At 44.3% G+C, this 17,619-nt stretch overlaps 1 protein-coding gene across 3 annotated transcripts in view; it reads left to right on the top strand.

Moving 5' to 3' along the window:
• INTS9 (integrator complex subunit 9) overlaps nucleotides 1–17,619 on the top strand; it is a 79,561-nt gene that overhangs the window by 50,157 nt on the left and 11,785 nt on the right. For all 3 annotated transcript variants that reach the window (XM_079705818.1, XM_079705817.1, XM_079705816.1), the window contains 5 exons: nucleotides 1,340–1,520; nucleotides 5,147–5,207; nucleotides 8,364–8,535; nucleotides 11,627–11,751; nucleotides 13,795–13,962. In XM_079705818.1, coding sequence (XP_079561944.1) covers nucleotides 1,340–1,520; nucleotides 5,147–5,207; nucleotides 8,364–8,535; nucleotides 11,627–11,751; nucleotides 13,795–13,962 — 707 coding nt within the window. The remainder of the gene's footprint in view (nucleotides 1–1,339; nucleotides 1,521–5,146; nucleotides 5,208–8,363; nucleotides 8,536–11,626; nucleotides 11,752–13,794; nucleotides 13,963–17,619) is intronic.

Raw genomic sequence — 17,619 nt, 5'->3', positions numbered from 1 at the left:
CCTTTGACATTTCACTTGCCCTTGCCAATAATCCTAGTCTTTTTTTGTTCTTTGCTGATTTTAAGACAAAGGTAATTTATTCTTAGCTTGGAAAAAGTATCGGGCTGGTCTCAAATAGAATCTTTGATTTGTATGTTTGTGTATAATCCAGAATCATGGACTCAAAGAACTTCAGGTCTTAAAGGAACTTTACATCTAATCCACTGTTTCTCAAAGTGGGGTCCACTAACCACCTGCCTCAAGATCAGTGAGGCCACTTCTCAAAAATGCAAACTTTGAGGCCCCCCCACAGACCTAGTAAGAGAGACGCGTAGAAAAGTTGCATTTTTAACATGTTCTGGCGGTTTTCATGCAAAATAAAGCTTAAAAACCACTGATCTAGTTCACTCCTCTCATCAGCGATGAGGAAGCTGAGGCCCAGGAGGTTACAGTGGCCTAAGTAAGGTCCCATAGCTTGTGACAGAGGCGGGTCTGGAGCCAGGCCTCTTGAGCCCTGATGGCTATCTGGTCTTTTCCGTGGTTCCGTACTCTAGTAATAGCAAGTCGGCCAGTATTCCAGGCACAGCATCCAGGAGAACCTGGATGTCAGAGTTGGGAACATGTAGGAGGAGGATAAAAGGCATCAGAGACTTCAAGTTCTGTACCCAAACGCTGCTTGTTTCAATCTATGTTGGAAACTGAACAAAAAACAAACTTAAGAGATCTTTGGCCTTTTTTTAGCCAGTTATAGCTTCTAATATGATTTTACTACCGTAAGTTGCATTTCCTCATTTGATAACTTATTTTAAGTATTTAAAGTATAGAGGATTTTCTTATAGCCAAAACATTAATGAAAGAAAATGCCACTAAAATGAGTCAAACAGAAAAAACTTGGCCTATTTCCTTATAGGTCATTCAGCAATGGTCAGAGGCTGAAGAGAGACAAATCCAGCAAAGTTTTGAGCAGGAGCTAAAAAGAGAAAGAGCTTGGAGGGTCTGTCCTGAAGCTCATCTGCCATTGGGAACCTTGACAACCCAGACCCCTAACTGCACACCCTGTTCCCAGGCACTGAGACATTGGTTAAAAACTCAGCTGATCATCAGTCAGCCTCTGGATCCTCCCACTCTGGTGCTGGTCTTCAAAAGAAGTAAATTGTTATACATATGAAGTGAATTATAGGAACAGATGTAGGAAACGAGAGAAATGCAAATATTATTTTTAAAGTTCTGTTCTCCCTGTGTTAAACTGTTCTTTTGATACTACTTTTTCCCCCCTCTGGCTTCAACCTTTCTTTTCTTTTTTTTTTTTTTAATTGAAGTATAGTTGATTTACAGTGTTGTGTGGCTTCAACCTTTCTAGCACTGACAGTCCGGAATGGAGGAAACGTGTTGGTCCCCTGCTACCCTTCTGGAGTTATCTATGACCTTCTGGAATGCCTGTATCAGTACATTGACTCTGCCGGCCTCTCCAGCATTCCTTTCTACTTCATCTCCCCAGTGGCTAACAGTTCACTCGAGTTTTCCCAGATTTTTGCCGAGTGGTATGTCTCTGTTCTTCCTGTGATTCAGTACATTCAAGCAGGAAGAAAAGAAAAATGTTCTTAATTTTAATTTAAAAAGAAATAGAAGTAATCCTATATTTTTCTTACATTACTATGAAACCTTCATTTTGTTGTTTTTCCCTGTCTGTGATGTGAAGATTATATTAATGAAAGCCAAATCTGTGATATTGCCAGGGTTTAGAAGAATTGTTATTAAGAAGGGAAGGAGGGAGGGTGGGAGGGCAAAGACGTAGCTTAGCCAGCACTTTGAAAATCAGTAACAAAACTATTATACACTTACCTTCTCACATGCTACCCTCTCTCTATTACAAAAGCTAAAAGCTAAAAAAAGTGCAAAGCCCAAGCTCATGTTGTCTGAAATTTATAATACCAAATCAGATAGGAAAAACTAGCTTATTTTTTCATTTCAATAGTATATTTGGCACAATCAAGTTTTACTACAGCAGGAAATTGTTTGATCAAATCCTAGGATGGGTAAATTATTGAACAATATCAAGTGGGTGAACCTTTTTAGGATTATTTAGATGGATATTTGAATTTAACTCGCCTGGCCAAAAAAAGTCAGGGGTAGGAAGAACTACAGCAACTTAACTTTTACAATGGATCCAGTAGTGTCTTAGGATGGGACTGTGACATACATATATTTGGGTGTGATTAATGCCCTTTAGTGGTGTGATAGCCTAATAGACACAGTATTCTTCTACGAAGCTTCTACTTTAAAAGTAGTTTGTACATCGCTCTGTACAACATACGTCATTTGTACAACATATCCCAGCATTATCGTGTGCACCCTTCCCTCCCCACCTTTTTAAATACAGTTTTTTTCTCTCCGTTTTAGTTGTGGTGAAGATCCTTTTTTTCTGTTTTTAGATCCAGGCAGGCTTCTCCATCCCATGTGCATATTATTCATGTTTGTCCATAGGACTTTTTGTTGTTATTTATATTTGACTTATTGTTAAGTGACTAACAATAAAAAGTCACTTCTATTGGTAGCCATTGAATTTTATCCTTTGCTTAGAGTTTTTTCTCCCCCAACATAGGAAGGTAATCTTGAATAAGTGGTAGTCCACCCTAAGGATGACTTGCACATTTAATCAGCATGTTCTGAATTTCTTCATTCAGATCCTCAGTTAAAAATATTGAAAACTACAAGCTCCTGGGCAAGCCCTTGTGGGCCCCTCTGGATGGTGTCCTAGCCGAGTGTGTGCCCTTCAAGTCCACTCTTGGCCCATTACATGCTTTTCTTATTGTCAAAATGTCTGATTGGGTAGAATTCAGGACTGCTAAAATAAGAGTAGTTTGTTTTTGAGTTTTTATTTTTTGATATTTGTTTTTAATATGTGTGTAATACATGTTTACTATAGAAAAAGATAAAAGTTACAGAGAACAGTAAAAAAAAAACTGAACCCGTGATCCCACTGTCCAGAAATAATATCACTGTTAGATTCTGATGTATTTCTTCTTTCTATATAGGGATCGTGCTGCATATTTAATTGTGATTCCTGCCTTTAAATTTTTTAATACTAGATTAGAGCATTATAAAATCTTTGAGACCATAATTTTTGCTTGACTGCATTATTACATCATTAATCATCATTTATATGTAGTATAATTTACTTAACTATTGTCTGAAGGGGTGGACAGGCTTTTCCCAATTTTTTTCCTTTTAGTGATAAATTTTCAATTAATATCATTCTGTGTATATATGACTACATCTTTTGCTTTGGTTAGTTACTAAAAATAAGATTACTGGAACAAAGGGTATAAATAGCTTTTAATATTCGTTATACAAATCTAAACTGCTTTCCAGAAAAAATTTTATGTCATCTATAAATTGTTCCTTTTTTGCCCATTTACTTATCAGAGGTGTTGTACTTTTATCTATTTATTTGGACTCTATATATGTATTGAAGATCCTAACACTTTGTTATATCTGCAGACATTGTTTCCCATTGTGATACTTTTTTCAATTTTGTCTTTGATTTTGTTTTTTGAATAATAACTTGTTACTTTAGTAAATAATTTTAGGCACAGAAAAGTTGCAGAGATAGTACAGAAACTCCCATATACCTTCCACTCAGTTTCCCCCCAGTGTTAACATCTTACTGGGCCATGCATTCTGTACCAAAACTAAGAAATTAACATGGGCACTCTATTATTAACTGAACTCCAGTCTTTATTCAAATTGCACCAGTTTTTTCACTAATGCTTGTTTCCTATTCCAGGATCCAGTCCAGGGTACCACATTGCATTTAGCTCTTTGATTTTTTTGGCAGAAGTATTTTAGTTTGACAGCTTTATGTATTGATGCTAAGTGATATAGCATATTATCCTTTGCAACAATCGAAATTAAACTTTTAAACTAAGAACTTTTGTCTCTCCTCCTGAGTTTGAAATAAAGACAGTACTATTGTCTGTTTAGATATTATTAATAAGTAACCCTTCAAAAGTATCTTGTTTCCATATGTACAACTTCTTCCAAAAAGGATATAAAGTAATGTTTTTGAAATCGAGTTAAACTAAAGAAGGAAAAATTAGATAATTGTATTAATGAAGTTCAGACAAAATCCAAGCCCCAGAGTTCTGAACTATTCTGCCAAAAGTAACATCTATTAGAATTGTTGAAATGCTTTAGTTCTATTTTGACAGAATTCTTAGAAGCAGGCTTTAACAAACATAATCACTACATATATTTTTTCCAACTTTTAAAAATGTCAGAGCTACAGAACACCCACGTACTTTGATTTAACTATTGTTAACCTTTTGTCACATTTTGCTTTTCCGGAAATCTCCATATTTTAAATGTCATATCTGGCTAGGGAAAAACACAGACTACCTAAAACATTCACAGTGTCTAGATTAAGATAGAGTTAGATTTATTATTCTCCAGTTTGAGTTACCAATTCTACTATTAATGAAATGGTGCATGTATAAAATAGAAAACTATGTCTCAAAAAAAAAAAAACTATCACTTTCTCCTCAAAATTGATCACAACTAGGGAATTCCTTGGCGGTCCAGTGATTAGGACTCTGTGCTTCCACTGCAGGGGGCACAGGTTCGATCCCTGGTTGGGGAACTCAGATCCTGCAAGCTGTGAGGTACAGCCAAAAAAAAAAAAAAAATTTTTTTTTTTTGATCACAACTAAATGCAATATGGTATCTTAGATTCGATCCTGGAACAGAAAAAGAACATTAGTGGAAAAATTGGTGAAAGCTGAGTAAAGTCTAGAGTTTAGTTAACTGTAAAGTACTAATGTTTATTTCTTAGTTTAACAAACATTAGTGGGATACCAGCTGAAAGGTACATGGGAACTCTGTACTGTCTTTGCAACTTTTCTGTAAATCTAAAAGTACTTCAAAATAAGAAGCTTATTTTTTAAGAAAAAAATGTATTGAGGAATTTCAAAGGTTAAAACTGTGCTCACAAGTGACTTATGTCCTGATTACGCTATAAATGCTGGTGTTTTATTCACAGTGAGATACACTGACAGGAAAATTTCAAATAAACTTCGGTATTAAGTATTTGCGCTGCTACCACTAGGTGGCAACAAATGCCACTGTACGCCCTTGCCTAACCTGCTGATCTGTTTTTCCTCCTCAAAAGGCTTTGTCACAACAAACAGACTAAGGTGTATCTCCCAGAACCGCCTTTTCCTCATGCAGAGGTAAGAAAATGGAATCACTGGGTCAGAGCAAGAACAAAATGTAGATAAATAGATATGGGTGGATATAGCAGGTCATTAGATTTAAAAAATCCAAAGGTAGTTTTATATAGCCCTTTGTTTCCCTTGTAAGATGGCAGTGAAGTACTCAAGATTCGTTACTTTCTCTTCTTCTTAACACATTATATTACCCGTATGTTATTCAGTTAATAGCCTACCTCTGTTTCATTGACCGAGTGAGGAATTTTATTCTACTAACTTTTTTGCATAAATGATTTACTTATTGCCAAAGTCTTCTTTTTATTTGGTTATGTCTGTCATTGGTATAAATTTTTAATGATGAAAATAAGAACATTTCAGTTTAGGAAACAGAAAAACTCCCCCTTCCTCACAGAACCAGTGAGTGATTTTATATGGCTGTGTGTGTCCAATTTTGTTTCTACTGCTTTTTTTGTCACCCAGTGGTGGGTGTATCATGGACATTTACCTGTGCACCTCACTGTTATTATTGCTACCTAATATTCCGTAGCATATCATATGAACATATATAGTGTACTTAACCATTCCCTTCCTATTGGACAATAGCGTTACTCCCAGTTTTTTGTTATGTTTTTTAAAAAGGATGTGTAAATTGCTGTAACCACTTTAGGAAACTGACAGTAAAGTTGAACCTAGGACTGTGACATCTTCTGTGCCTCAGCAGTTTCGTTCCCAAAGTCTGTACTGAACAGAAATGCAGGTGTGTCACCCAGAGATCTGCACGGAAATCTTCGTAGCCCTCTTGGTAATAGTGCTGAAATGTACCCAAATGGCCATCAACGGGTGAATGAATTTTGTGGTATATTCACACCTTACATCAAAGAGGATGAAGGGACTCTGATTATATGCAACAATGTAGATAAATTTCACAAACATAATGTTAGTGAATGAAGCCAGATATAAAAGAGTAGATATGGTGTGATTTTATTTATATAAAAGTTCAAACACACAGACAACTCATCTGTGATATTAAAAGCCAGGAGAATGGTTATCCTGGAGGTAGCAGTGGGGGCAGGAATGGGACAAAGGGGGATTTCTGAGGATCTGGTAATTCTGTTTATTGATGTGCATATGGGAATACGGAAGTTTTCCGTTTGTAAAAATTCCATCAAGTTAGGGATGTCTGTGCAGGTACTTATGCATAGGGATTTTGTTGACTTCTTTGCTATGCAGTTAACTATTCGGCTCAAGAAAATTGCAACAGTTGTCCTGCTGATTATTTTAAATCTGACTACTGTTTTCCTACTCCAAAGGACAGGTCTTTCATGAACCAGAATGTCAGGTGGAAGGTTTTGAGGAAGTTATTTACAGTCCTCATACTCTCTTACGGCAGCCAAGATTTTTGCAAGCTCTGTCATTGCTACAGTGAAATTCAGGCTACATATCTTGTGTCAGAAAATTAAGTGTAGCAAAACATACTTTGTGGTAGGCTTTACCACTGGAAGTCTGTTTGCCTTTTTCCTAATGACAGCCTTGCTTCAGAACTGGTTCTCTAAGGGTGTTACCATGTTCTTACCCACAAGTATGTCATGGATGACCTTTGTCCCATTTACAGTTAAGAATGTGAAAAGACCATAGGTGCATGATCAGGATTCCTGAAATGCACTTGTCAATATTAGGGCGTGATGGAGTTGATAATCGGTGTTATGTGACCAGTGCCCATGAGAAAATACAGTTCTGCCCTTAGTACTGATTTTAAAAATTGCTTTATGGAATTCCTACCCTACAGCTTCATTGCCTATAAATCAGCACAAAGGTAATCCTGGATGGTCAAAAAGGTAGTAAGTCCGCTGGAAAAGTAGATCTGATTGGCAAAAAAACAACTTCAGTTTGCCTTAAAAAGTGACTTAATTTATGTGCAAAGACCTGCTGCTCTTCTTAGAATCCCATTCATCTCCTTGACATCTGTGGATACAGTAGAACTAGTCCTTTAGTCAGCCATTCACCTGTTTAACTGGGGCAAGTAATGATTTTGGCCAGATGGGTTATACAAAGAATGTCAGTTTTATTTGTATATAACTTGGAAGGGAAGTGGGAATGCAGTGGTTGTTGCATCTTTACTACTCATATCCCATCCAAGCATGTGACACCTAATTAAGATCTCCAGGGTAGTCTTGCTAATGAAAGCAGTCTCTCTGAAGTAAAGATTAAATCTTCAAGATGAAGAGAGTCAGCTTCCATTTGTGGGCGGCCCCATTCTGGCCGCATCCTCACCGTTGGGGTGACTACAGTGGGCTTGGGGTTGTTGGCTGGGCTCCCTTCTTAGGCGTTATGGGTGGCTACAGGATTGAGCTGGGTCACAGACCAATTCTTTACCCATCAGACAGCATCTCAGGGCACTACTAGTTGCTATTTAGGGTCTCTGAACTATGGGTGTTTGCCATCTTTTTGGTGCTAGAGTGGGGCAGTGGGGGCAGGGCTGAAGCAGCAGTCAGAACTTCTGAACAGCGCCACAAGACGCCATCTGTGGTTGTAACTGTATATGGCGTTGCCTTGGGTCGGGCCCGGTGTTAGGAGAGTAGTTCCCAGTGTTGTGCTAGAAGGAAGACCTTTTTGGTTCAAAACATTCACTTTTGAGACAGGTTTGAGACTGTGCATGGCCTGCTTCTTACTATAGCTCTCTGTCGTGAGGACATCACATCTCCCGCGTCGCTGAAAGCCAGTTTGTTCTCGTGTTTATCAAGTCCCCTGCCCCTCGCCACAGTAACTTAACACGGCTGTCCCGTCTCAAGAGGCAGTCCTGTGCTGGTAAACAGTTTTTCTTGTGTGAAGTGTTTATTGTTGACAGAACTCGGTGATGCACAGAGTTTGGGAAACTTGTACTTCAAACAGTAACTAATACAGGGGACTTCAGGGCCTGGAGCTTGGAGCATCAGGAAGCTATAAAGGAAGGGTTAGAATCAGACCATAACAACCTGAAAAGAAGTTTCCATTCAGTTTGGTAATTTTACCGAAAGGTCCCATCTTTTGAGAAAGTCACATTGTAGGTAAAAAATGTGGATCTTTGGCTAATATTAAGAGCATTATCTTGTATTTTTAATTTGTTCACTCTCCCATGCTGTGTTTCTTCCTTCCTGGGTAGGCTAACATCTCTTCATGTGCTTTTGATACGTATTCTAGCTCATTCAGACCAACAAGCTGAGGCACTACCCCAGCATCCATGGAGACTTCAGCAACGACTTCAGACAGCCGTGTGTGGTTTTCACTGGACACCCTTCCCTCCGATTTGGGGACGTGGTCCATTTCATGGAGCTCTGGGGAAAATCTAGTCTCAACACTGTCATATTCACAGGTAAATAAACCAACAAAACAAAACCCTGTGACCATCCCTGCATACCTGGTAGGATGTATCTACCAGGTAGAGACGCTGGGAAGAATTTGACAGTAAGGTATAAATATGATCCCTATTCTGTTGTAAATACCAAAGGATAAAGCAGCTGGAAGGGAAAGGGTAAGAACAAAGCAAAATGTCCTGTTAGATCACTGTGCACTGGACAGAGCTTTTATATCTGTTTTTGTAGATTTTCCCTGAGACAGATTTCTGGTCTAGAACTACTTTTGATAGGATTTTGTAAGCTGTTCAAGAACTGCAGGAATTCTAATAATCAGTCTTGCTTTACCCTTTAGGACTTACTTACGGAGATGGATCTTTCTCCTGTGGTTATAGTTTACTCTGGCTTGCCGTTTTTCTTGTGGAGACCAACCCCTCAGAATAAAACTAATCCTTAAATGAGGGCAAGTTAGGGGTTTTACTTAGTCACTATCTTATTTTATCAATTCACGGTCTTCAGACAGCCTTGGGATTTGAAAAATCTCAGGGCAATGAAGTAAAAAAACCTTGATCTGAAATCTGGTCCGAGTTACTGTAACCTCAGCCGGGTCACTCAGCGCTCTGAGCCTCACTTTCCTCTGTAAAACGGGGTTGTTGGTGGCTCATCCTCAGGCAGCTCTGTGCGTTTAGTGAAATGTTACAAGAAAGCACTCCTTATGGTGCCTGGCACAGAAGCCTGTTGAGAAAGTACCAGTTGCCTTCTTAGAGTTCTCTAATTACCTTTAAGACATGAGCCATGGGCTGCCCTGGTGGCGCAGTGGTTGAGAGTCCACCTGCCGATGCAGGGGACGCAGGTTCATGCCCCAGTCCGGGAAGATCCCACATGCCGCGGAGCGGCTGGGCCCGTGAGCCATGGCCGCTGAGCCTGCGCGTCCGGAGCCTGTGCTCCGCAACGGGAGAGGCCACAACAGCGAGAGGCCCGCGTACCGCAAAAAAAAACAAAAGACGTGAGCCATGGAGGAGACTCTAGTTATGCCCAAAGCTTTGGGGTCAGGGACGCTTGGGCCCTTCCCTTTGCTCAGCCTGTTGTGAGGACCAACCAGGGGCCACCAGGAACACAGTAATGGAACAAAGTTGGGGTACTGACTCCTTGCAGTGAGGGGGTACTGCCATAGGGAGGCAGGAGGCATCGCCAGGCACGTTCAGAAGAACTTACGGGCTTTGGCTTAGGTGATTTTAGAGGTGGGTTCATTGTTCTGGCTTGGGTGCCATCAGGAAGCAGTAGTTCTCTGGTTGGGTATCTTAGTGATTCTTGTCTAGAAGGTGAGAAGAATGGAGCCAGGAGAGGGCAGTGTTTGCTTGTTCGGTGGTTCAGACGTGCTGTGGTCTTATGTTCAGGCATGGTTAGGGAGGGTCTTGTTTTTGTCTTGATCCATCGTGGTCACTGCGTGGCCTTTTCTCATGTCAGCGTCAGGTGAGGTGGTTTACGTCCAGTAGGTGGGTGCCACCGTGGCCTGGCTGTGAGTGCCGGGGGCGCTCAGAAGAGCAGCCGTCGGGTGCTGCTGTTCTCCCTCGCAGACCCCCTTTCAGCCACAGGCAGAGGAAGTCAGGCCCTAAGACGTTGATTCACGCTACCCAGAGCCTCACCATTGCCAGGTTCTGCTAAGCAGGAAGTCATCCAGAGAATGCTGTCTGTAGTAGGACTGAGGGGGTCTCTCCTGTTCTTTCTGAGGAGATGTTGGCTCTGATGTGACAGTGGGTCCAGTATTACAGAGACACAGAAGAGGCGTTGCTATACTGCAAACCTCCCTCCAGCCAGCTAAGAAGAAAGCAAGGGCTATGTGATTGCCCATGGCATTCATTACCAGACATTCATCTGGGTAAGGAATATACATTTAAACTGGTGTGTTGCACTTCCAGAGCACAAGTTGTGTCGTTGACAATATCTGCGAGGTTTTGGGCCACCTTATCTGGTTGTATTATGACTGTGGGAGTTGTAGCTCACACAGTATCCATACAAAGAGAGGCGCTTATCCCCCAGGCAGCCGTGCTGGCCTCATTTGGGTGGTTTCTGGGTTCTTCCTGGGTAGACAGGATCCACTGCAGGGGAGGTCATTTTAAAAATTGGGAAGTTCTATGAGTTGCCCTGAGGTCACCGGGTAAGTTCCTGGGAGTGGTGTGTGGAAAGCTGGGGCCGTAGGAAGTGGCGTCCTCGCAGGGCATAGACTGTGTCAGGAACCTGCGTGTCGTTTTTCACACCAGGAGTGAGCCACTGCTTTTGGCCCGAGGTGGGCAGCTTCCTCCAGCGGAGCAAACAGTCCCCGCCAGGCCAGCCGTGGTGAGAGGCTCTGCAGAGAACAAACCAGCCAGCGTGGCAAGGGCGGTTCCCAGGCGCTGCACTGGCTCTGCTGATGGGGCATCGCAGCCTCAGCACAAGCATTTTGTTGACATGGGGACAGGATCCTTCTTTTTTTTCTTCTGGGTGCATCCTGTCAAGGAGGAGGCACGTGGTCTGTCTCCTCCCTGGGGGTGATCTTTGAGCGCTCCATTCTAGTGGCCTGTGCCGGATTTCTCCACTGTGAAGTCACCGCTCTGTGTCAGTCAGTATCTTGTGGGGGACACTTCGAGCCTATGTACTTATCCTGGTCTTCCCCAGACGTTTATCTAATTTTTTTTAGCATATATTGATGATTCTGATCCAAATAAATTATTACTGTGATGGTTGCCAAATGGTGAAATTTTTTTTCAATTTCATCGCTTCTTTTACATTTATTAGTTGGCATTTTGTTGTAAAGAAGAGCTTGCCTTTCTCCCCCATTTACTTATTTAGCCCCTCATTTGTCTCATCTCTCTCTCCATCTGTGTTGAAAACCTGGAGCTCATGTGCGTCCCTCCAATTCCACATCCATCCTGCAGCGTTCAGTCCAGCCTCCCCTCTCCTTATTTGTAAATCACTCCTCTCTCCCGTGATGGGGAATCTGGCTCCTGTAACCTTCAGTGCCTTTCCTGTCATGCTGCCCGTCTGCTGGGCCTCGACCACGCCAGCTGCTTCCTCACTGGGCTGTTCCTCTGTTGCCTGCATTTTAAATTTTCTTTCTTGTGCTCCCCTTAGAACCCGACTTCTCATACCTGGAAGCACTGGCTCCCTACCAGCCCTTGGCCATGAAATGCATATACTGCCCCATTGATACGAGACTGAATTTCATCCAAGTGTCAAAGCTGCTCAAAGAAGTGCAGGTAATGGGGAAACTGTGCTGGCGGCTCCCGCGGTCCTGGCATCTCTGTGCGGATTGTGTCTGCGGTGTGAGGGCCAGGATGGCGAGCTGCACTGCTTGTCTTCCTCACCCGTTCTCGGTCTGCAGAGTGCTCAGCCCGGTACCCTCCAGACTCCAAACCAGTGGGCTTTACACCCTGAAAGAAGTTTCTCCTCTAAAGAAATCAAAAGTGGGAGGAAAAGAAAGTGTAAACAGTGTCTTATTTTTGATGAGGACCATTTGTGTCCAGTTAAAAGCAAATCGCCCCCTCCCACCACCAAAAAAAATCATTCTAGAAACATACTCGTCAAGCTGAAAGACAGCTGAACTGAAACATATGTTGGGCCCTTGTTGCACACGTGGGTTGGTACCACAGTGTTATGCTTTTGTTAGCGGATTGTTTTGGTTTGGTGGTTGTCGCTTTTTTGTTTGTTTGTTTCATTTTGCATTTTCTGCCTTAGAGAAAGGGAAGGAGTAGTTGGGGTGAAGCATAGGCGAAAGGAACACCGTTGGCCCAGAAGGAGAACGGGGAGGAAAAACTCACCGCCCTGGGTCACTTATCACTCGGGTGTCCCGTGTTTGGGGCTTGGAGGGGTGGTGGCAGTTGGCGAGGCAGACAGCTCAGAACAGGCAAGAGGAAGGGTTCTGATGTCCCATCACCTCGGTGTGCCCGGGACCTTACGTGAGCACCGGGGTGCCCTGGACCCTAGTCACTGAGCGAGGTGTGGTTGGCTCCCTACATTTCTCGGCCTGAGCTGGGAGATCACTTTCCTCCTCTTCACAGAGCCCCTGACCTCAGGAGGAGAGGCGCTAACAGGAAACTCTAAGGAAGGCTAGCAGGAAACAGAGAAAGCTGGAGGCCTCCAGAGCGCAGGGGTAACAGCTGACGGTGACCCCGAGCTTGCTGGGCCTTTCTCTAGACGTGGTTGGAGCAGTTAAGCCACTTGCGATTTCCATGAGCGATTTGATACACCCCTGTGTGCCTGTCCACTTGCTGGAAGAAACAGTTAAGAGCCTGTTGTTTTCACTCCTGAGTAATGTCACCCTCTGTCCCTGAACCACGGCGGACTCCCCAGCCCCTCGGTGGTGTGTGAATAAGTGAAACGGGGCCGCCTGGACCCCATTGCAGGGGAGGAGAACCTGGGGAGAGTCCTCAGGCAGTGGCTGTGGAGTCGACTGGCCTTGAGACAGTTCAGTTATAAGATGCTAACCAGGCAGGAAGGAGGGTGAAAGGCAGTCTGAAGAGGAGGAGAGGTGTCAGTCCTAAAGGACAAGTGCGGTTTGAAACGCAACCCGTTGGGTCTGTTGGAAGCCTTGTTCTTCCGGGAACTTGAGGCTCGGTCCAGACTCTTCAGTAAAGGCAGTGACAATGCCTTGACTCTCTGGGTGCCACGTTCGGTTGGCAGTTGGGTGGTATTTGGCCAAAGTAAACATTGGCTTACTAATTGGTTTTCTCTCAAGGTAATAAAAAGAGACATTTGTTAAAAAAATAAAAATAAAAAATTCTATCTGATTCAATGTGTCCTACACAGCTGAGGATAAGGCCTGACCATTGCCCACTGCCTAGTACCAGTAGACCTGCAGATCCAGACCAGAAATCCAAACTAGCACAAAAAGTCACAGTCCTTGCTAATCAGCCAGTAGTGGTACCAAGTCGATGATGGTAAGTGACGAGAAGACTGCCCTCAAGGGGCTCAGAGGTCATTTGAGGGTAGACCCATGGCTGTCACCATCAAAGTGACTTAAATATAATGAAAAAATAAATGCAAACCAAGACAGTAAATCCCTTGCTCATCAACATGGCCGGCAGATCAGGGCTTTTCCCTGAAATTTTTGTTCTTCTTTCCCCCCACTTCACTCACTGGTTACTTGGGTTTGACAGGATGAGAATTCGAAACGGCCAAGTGGTGAGCCTTGAGCACCTCAAAGGGAGGCTTAGCTCAGGACGTGGCCCCTCCTGCCTCACAGCCTCCTCTTGTCTCCTCCTCCTCTGCCCCCACCCTGCCCCGTCCCGCTGGTTCCTCAGCCCCTCCACGTGGTCTGTCCTGAGCAGTACACCCAGCCGCCCCCGGCGCAGTCCCACCGGATGGACCTGATGATTGACTGCCAGCCACCCGCCATGTCCTATCGGCGCGCCGAGGTCCTCGCCCTGCCCTTCAAGCGTCGCTATGAGAAGATAGAAATCATGCCGGAGGTGAGCTGTGCTGCTTCCCAGGGTCTCAGCCGGGTTTTCCACTTAAGTCTGCGGAAGACCGTCCCAGCAGTGGCTTTCTTTGGGGTTTGTATCACACGTGGATGAACCAAAGCACATCGACCCTTAAGCAAGTAACTGGGAAGAGAGATGGGATTTTTCAGAACCTCCTCATTTTTCCAGTAATGAAGTAACAGCGGTCAACATCAGGCCTGCTGGAGCACTGCTTATATTAAAGCTTAACGTGTGTGGGAGGCCAGGGCACAGGCCATAGCGTGGAGAACAGGTACGCCGGTGTCAGCTCTGTCCCTAACCGCCTGAGGGTGTGGGTTTCCTCGTCCCTCCTGGACCCCATTTATGAGTGAGGGCCAGGTTTCACCGAGGTCAGAGATAGATGGAGGAGATGAGAGTAACCAAACAGTAAGAAATGTAAACTTTGATTACTATTTGCATGCATTTTAGTATAACTTAAAGATTTTATTCTACTGAAGTCTAATATTTTTTAGTTCTGTGATACCTGAGCTTGTTTTAACAGGGAAAAAAGGTAAAAAGCATGTCGTGCGTGTGGGACAGCTGAGGTGGGTTGCGCCTCAGTGACAGGTGTGGGGAGGGGCAGTGGGAAGTGTGTGGCCCAGCTGCCGCAGTGACGGTGTGCCGAGCTCTGAGGACGCTGCTTTTGGCTCCCTGTTGCCCCAGGAGACGCTTGAACGTGTTTTTAGCAAACAAGAAAAGGAAGTAGGAAAACTTAAAAGCAGTGTCCCCCGATTCTCTCTGGAGCTCAGAAGAGTAGCCAGATCTTGGACTTTGAAGGCTGAGCCCCTGAATGTTGCCCATTTCCAAGACCCTAACAAAGGCTGGTGGTGGAACAAGGCCAGGTGCCATCAATGGGGACCCAGTGTCCAGTACATTCAGTCCTTTCCACAGTTAACCTGAGTTGTTCTTTTTTAAATTAAGAACAATGGACAGGGGCTTCCCTGGTGGCACAGTGGTTGAGAATCTGCCTGCCAATGCAGGGGACATGGGTTTGAGCCCTGGTCCAGGAAGATCCCACATGCCACAGAGCAGCTAAGCCCATGGGCCACAACTACTGAAGCCCACACGCCTAGAGCCCATGCTCTACAACAAGAGAAGCCACCACAATGAGAAGCCCGCGCACCGCAACAAAGAGTAGCCCCCACTCGCTGCAACTAGAGAAAGCCCACGCACAGCAACGAAGACCCAGTGCAGCCAAAAATAAATTTAAAAAATTTTTTTAAATAGAGCAATAGACAAAGGAGATCCAAACAGATATCTGTAACTAATTTAGATTAAATTGATTCAGCAAGATAAAACTAGCAAGACTTGTTTGCTAGATAAAACTAGCAAGTGGTCGTGTTTTTCACTAAGACACATAGAAGTAGGTGATCGTTCACATTTCACATCCATTTTCATTTCACTCTTGGTTCCCGGGGAGGGAGCCGTCATAGCACGTGTCCCCTCAGCAAACAGCATGTGGCCGGATTGAGCAGGCAGAAGAGCTGCGTGTGAGCCCAGGCTGGAGAGATGAAGTGGGGAAAGTTACAAAGGTGACTTTTTTAAAGGGGCAGTTTATCGCTTATTGGTAAGCAGTAAACCGGTGGAGAGATATGTATGGTTGACTGCTTTGAGCGTCATTGGGATGTTTGTGGTCTGCTAGTTCTTTAAAAGAAAAATAGCCATTTTTCGCTGGAGCTTGTGAGAGCAGCGGCTCACACCCTCGTATCTCGGCTCAGCAGCTGACTTGCATTTCTCTCTGATAACAGCTCCTTCACAAGAGAGGTGGCCAGGGCTACCTGTGTCAGGAGTTTCCTCGCGGCCTTAGTACACCTGACAGTGAGCACGGAACTGGCCTCTACTCTGCTCTTCCCTCTGAGGCCACGTCCTACTGAGACCCAAGAGAATGAAGAAAGTTCTTTCAGCTCTGAATTCCGGGTTATCCTTTCTCCATATTTCATTGGCCCAGCCCTTTGGCTCCCCCGTTTAACTGTAATGCCAATAATATGTTTATTGAGCTGTCACTGTGGGCCAGGATCTGTACTCAGCACTTTCCATGGACTGTCTCACCCATCTTATGAGATAGGTACACTTACTCAATTAGACCTGGTCTTTTCCATCCCTGAGGAAACCTAGGTGATCACCAGTGTGTGCCCTTTGTGCCCCAAAGGTCATTCCTAACATATGTCACAGATTTTGTCCTGTGAGTGTAGAGCCCCCAGTTGATCTGTGCCGCTGCGGCGATGGGGCACCCAGCCCACGGCCCTCCTGTGGGGATCGCAGTGCGGGGCTCCGTGTAATCCGTCAGCAGCCGCAGCAGCAGCCCTGGGGACTCGTCAGAAGTGCAGGTTAGCCCCACCTCAGACCTGCTGAATCGACACTCCAGGGTGAGGCCCAGCAGTCTGGGTTTCAGCCAGCCCTCCCCGTGAGCCGATGCTTGCTAAAATTTGAGGACCGCTGGTGTAAGAGACCTATTTCATATATGCCAGTTTTCAATACAAAAGGCAAAAAGAAGGGAGAATGTTGAGTTTTTAAAGACAAAAACAAAATTACTAGCCATCTACAAAGAAACAGTCTTACTAATAAGCTTCTGGCATTTCCCATGCCCAAGTTTATCCTCACCGTGATTAAACAGTCCACGTTAAGCTTGTCTGTTCCCATTTTAAATTTCCAAAATAAAAGCTAAATCTCCCTCTTTTATGCCTTCTGACACTGAGCCAGAGAAGGAAGGGATTGGCTTTGGGGAGTGCACAGCACGCCGTTCTGTCTTTCATGAAGCTCCTCCCTCAAGTCCAGTGGGAGTAGACCGGCAGCCTTGACCCTGAGACCTGCCCCACGCCCACCTGTGTGTCACTGCTGGTCTCTGGGGGATCACCTCCGTCTTCCTGCAGGTCGGCCAGGGCTCTTTTTGACCAGCTGTCCTCCTGAAGCCTCCTGCTAGAACGTTAAAATAATCGCTCTTTGCTTTAGACTTCCAGTTGCCTAACCCATCAGGTTAATATTGCCTGTGTTGGAATTTTTTGTTTCGTTTTAGTAGGTTGGCATTGATGATGGATTTTTTTTTTCTTTTTTTTTTTTTTTTGATTGGGAGGGAGAGATGAAAGCAAGTTCCCCTCCAAAAAGGGGCCAAGTTTTTGTTTTGTGGTTTGTAGCAAAGAAGTGGCACTACCCATCCCCACTTCTAGTTATTTTGGTTGTTTAATGTGTTTTTATGATTGTGCTTTTCATTTTCTCTGCATTTTGCTCATCTCAAAGTGAAAGGCTCTGACCCAGTATCTTTGCGTTATTTTTGTCTGGTATTTACCTTCTGGCCAAGGTCTTACTTACAGTGGCTGGGCTTGAAGGCTTAGGGTTAGATTACAGTACTCTAAGCCAGCAGTCCTCAAACTTTTTGGTCTCAAGACTTCTTAAAAATTAGAACCCCAGGGGCTTCCCTGGTGGCGCAGTGGTTGAGAGTCCGCCTGCCGATGCAGGGGACGGGGGTTCGTGCCCCGGTCCGGAAGGATCCCACATACCGCGGAGCGGCTGGGCCCGTGAGCCATGGCCGCTGAGCCTGCGCGTCCGGAGCCTGTGCTCCGCAACGGGAGAGGCCACAACAGTGAGAGGCCCGTACCACAAAAAAAAAAAAATTAGAACCCCAGAGAGCTT

This window comes from Hyperoodon ampullatus, assembly GCF_949752795.1.
Source record: "Hyperoodon ampullatus genome assembly, chromosome: 6".
NCBI classification, from domain to species: Eukaryota; Metazoa; Chordata; class Mammalia; order Artiodactyla; family Ziphiidae; genus Hyperoodon; species Hyperoodon ampullatus.
This window is presented reverse-complemented; position numbering and strand designations above follow the sequence as displayed.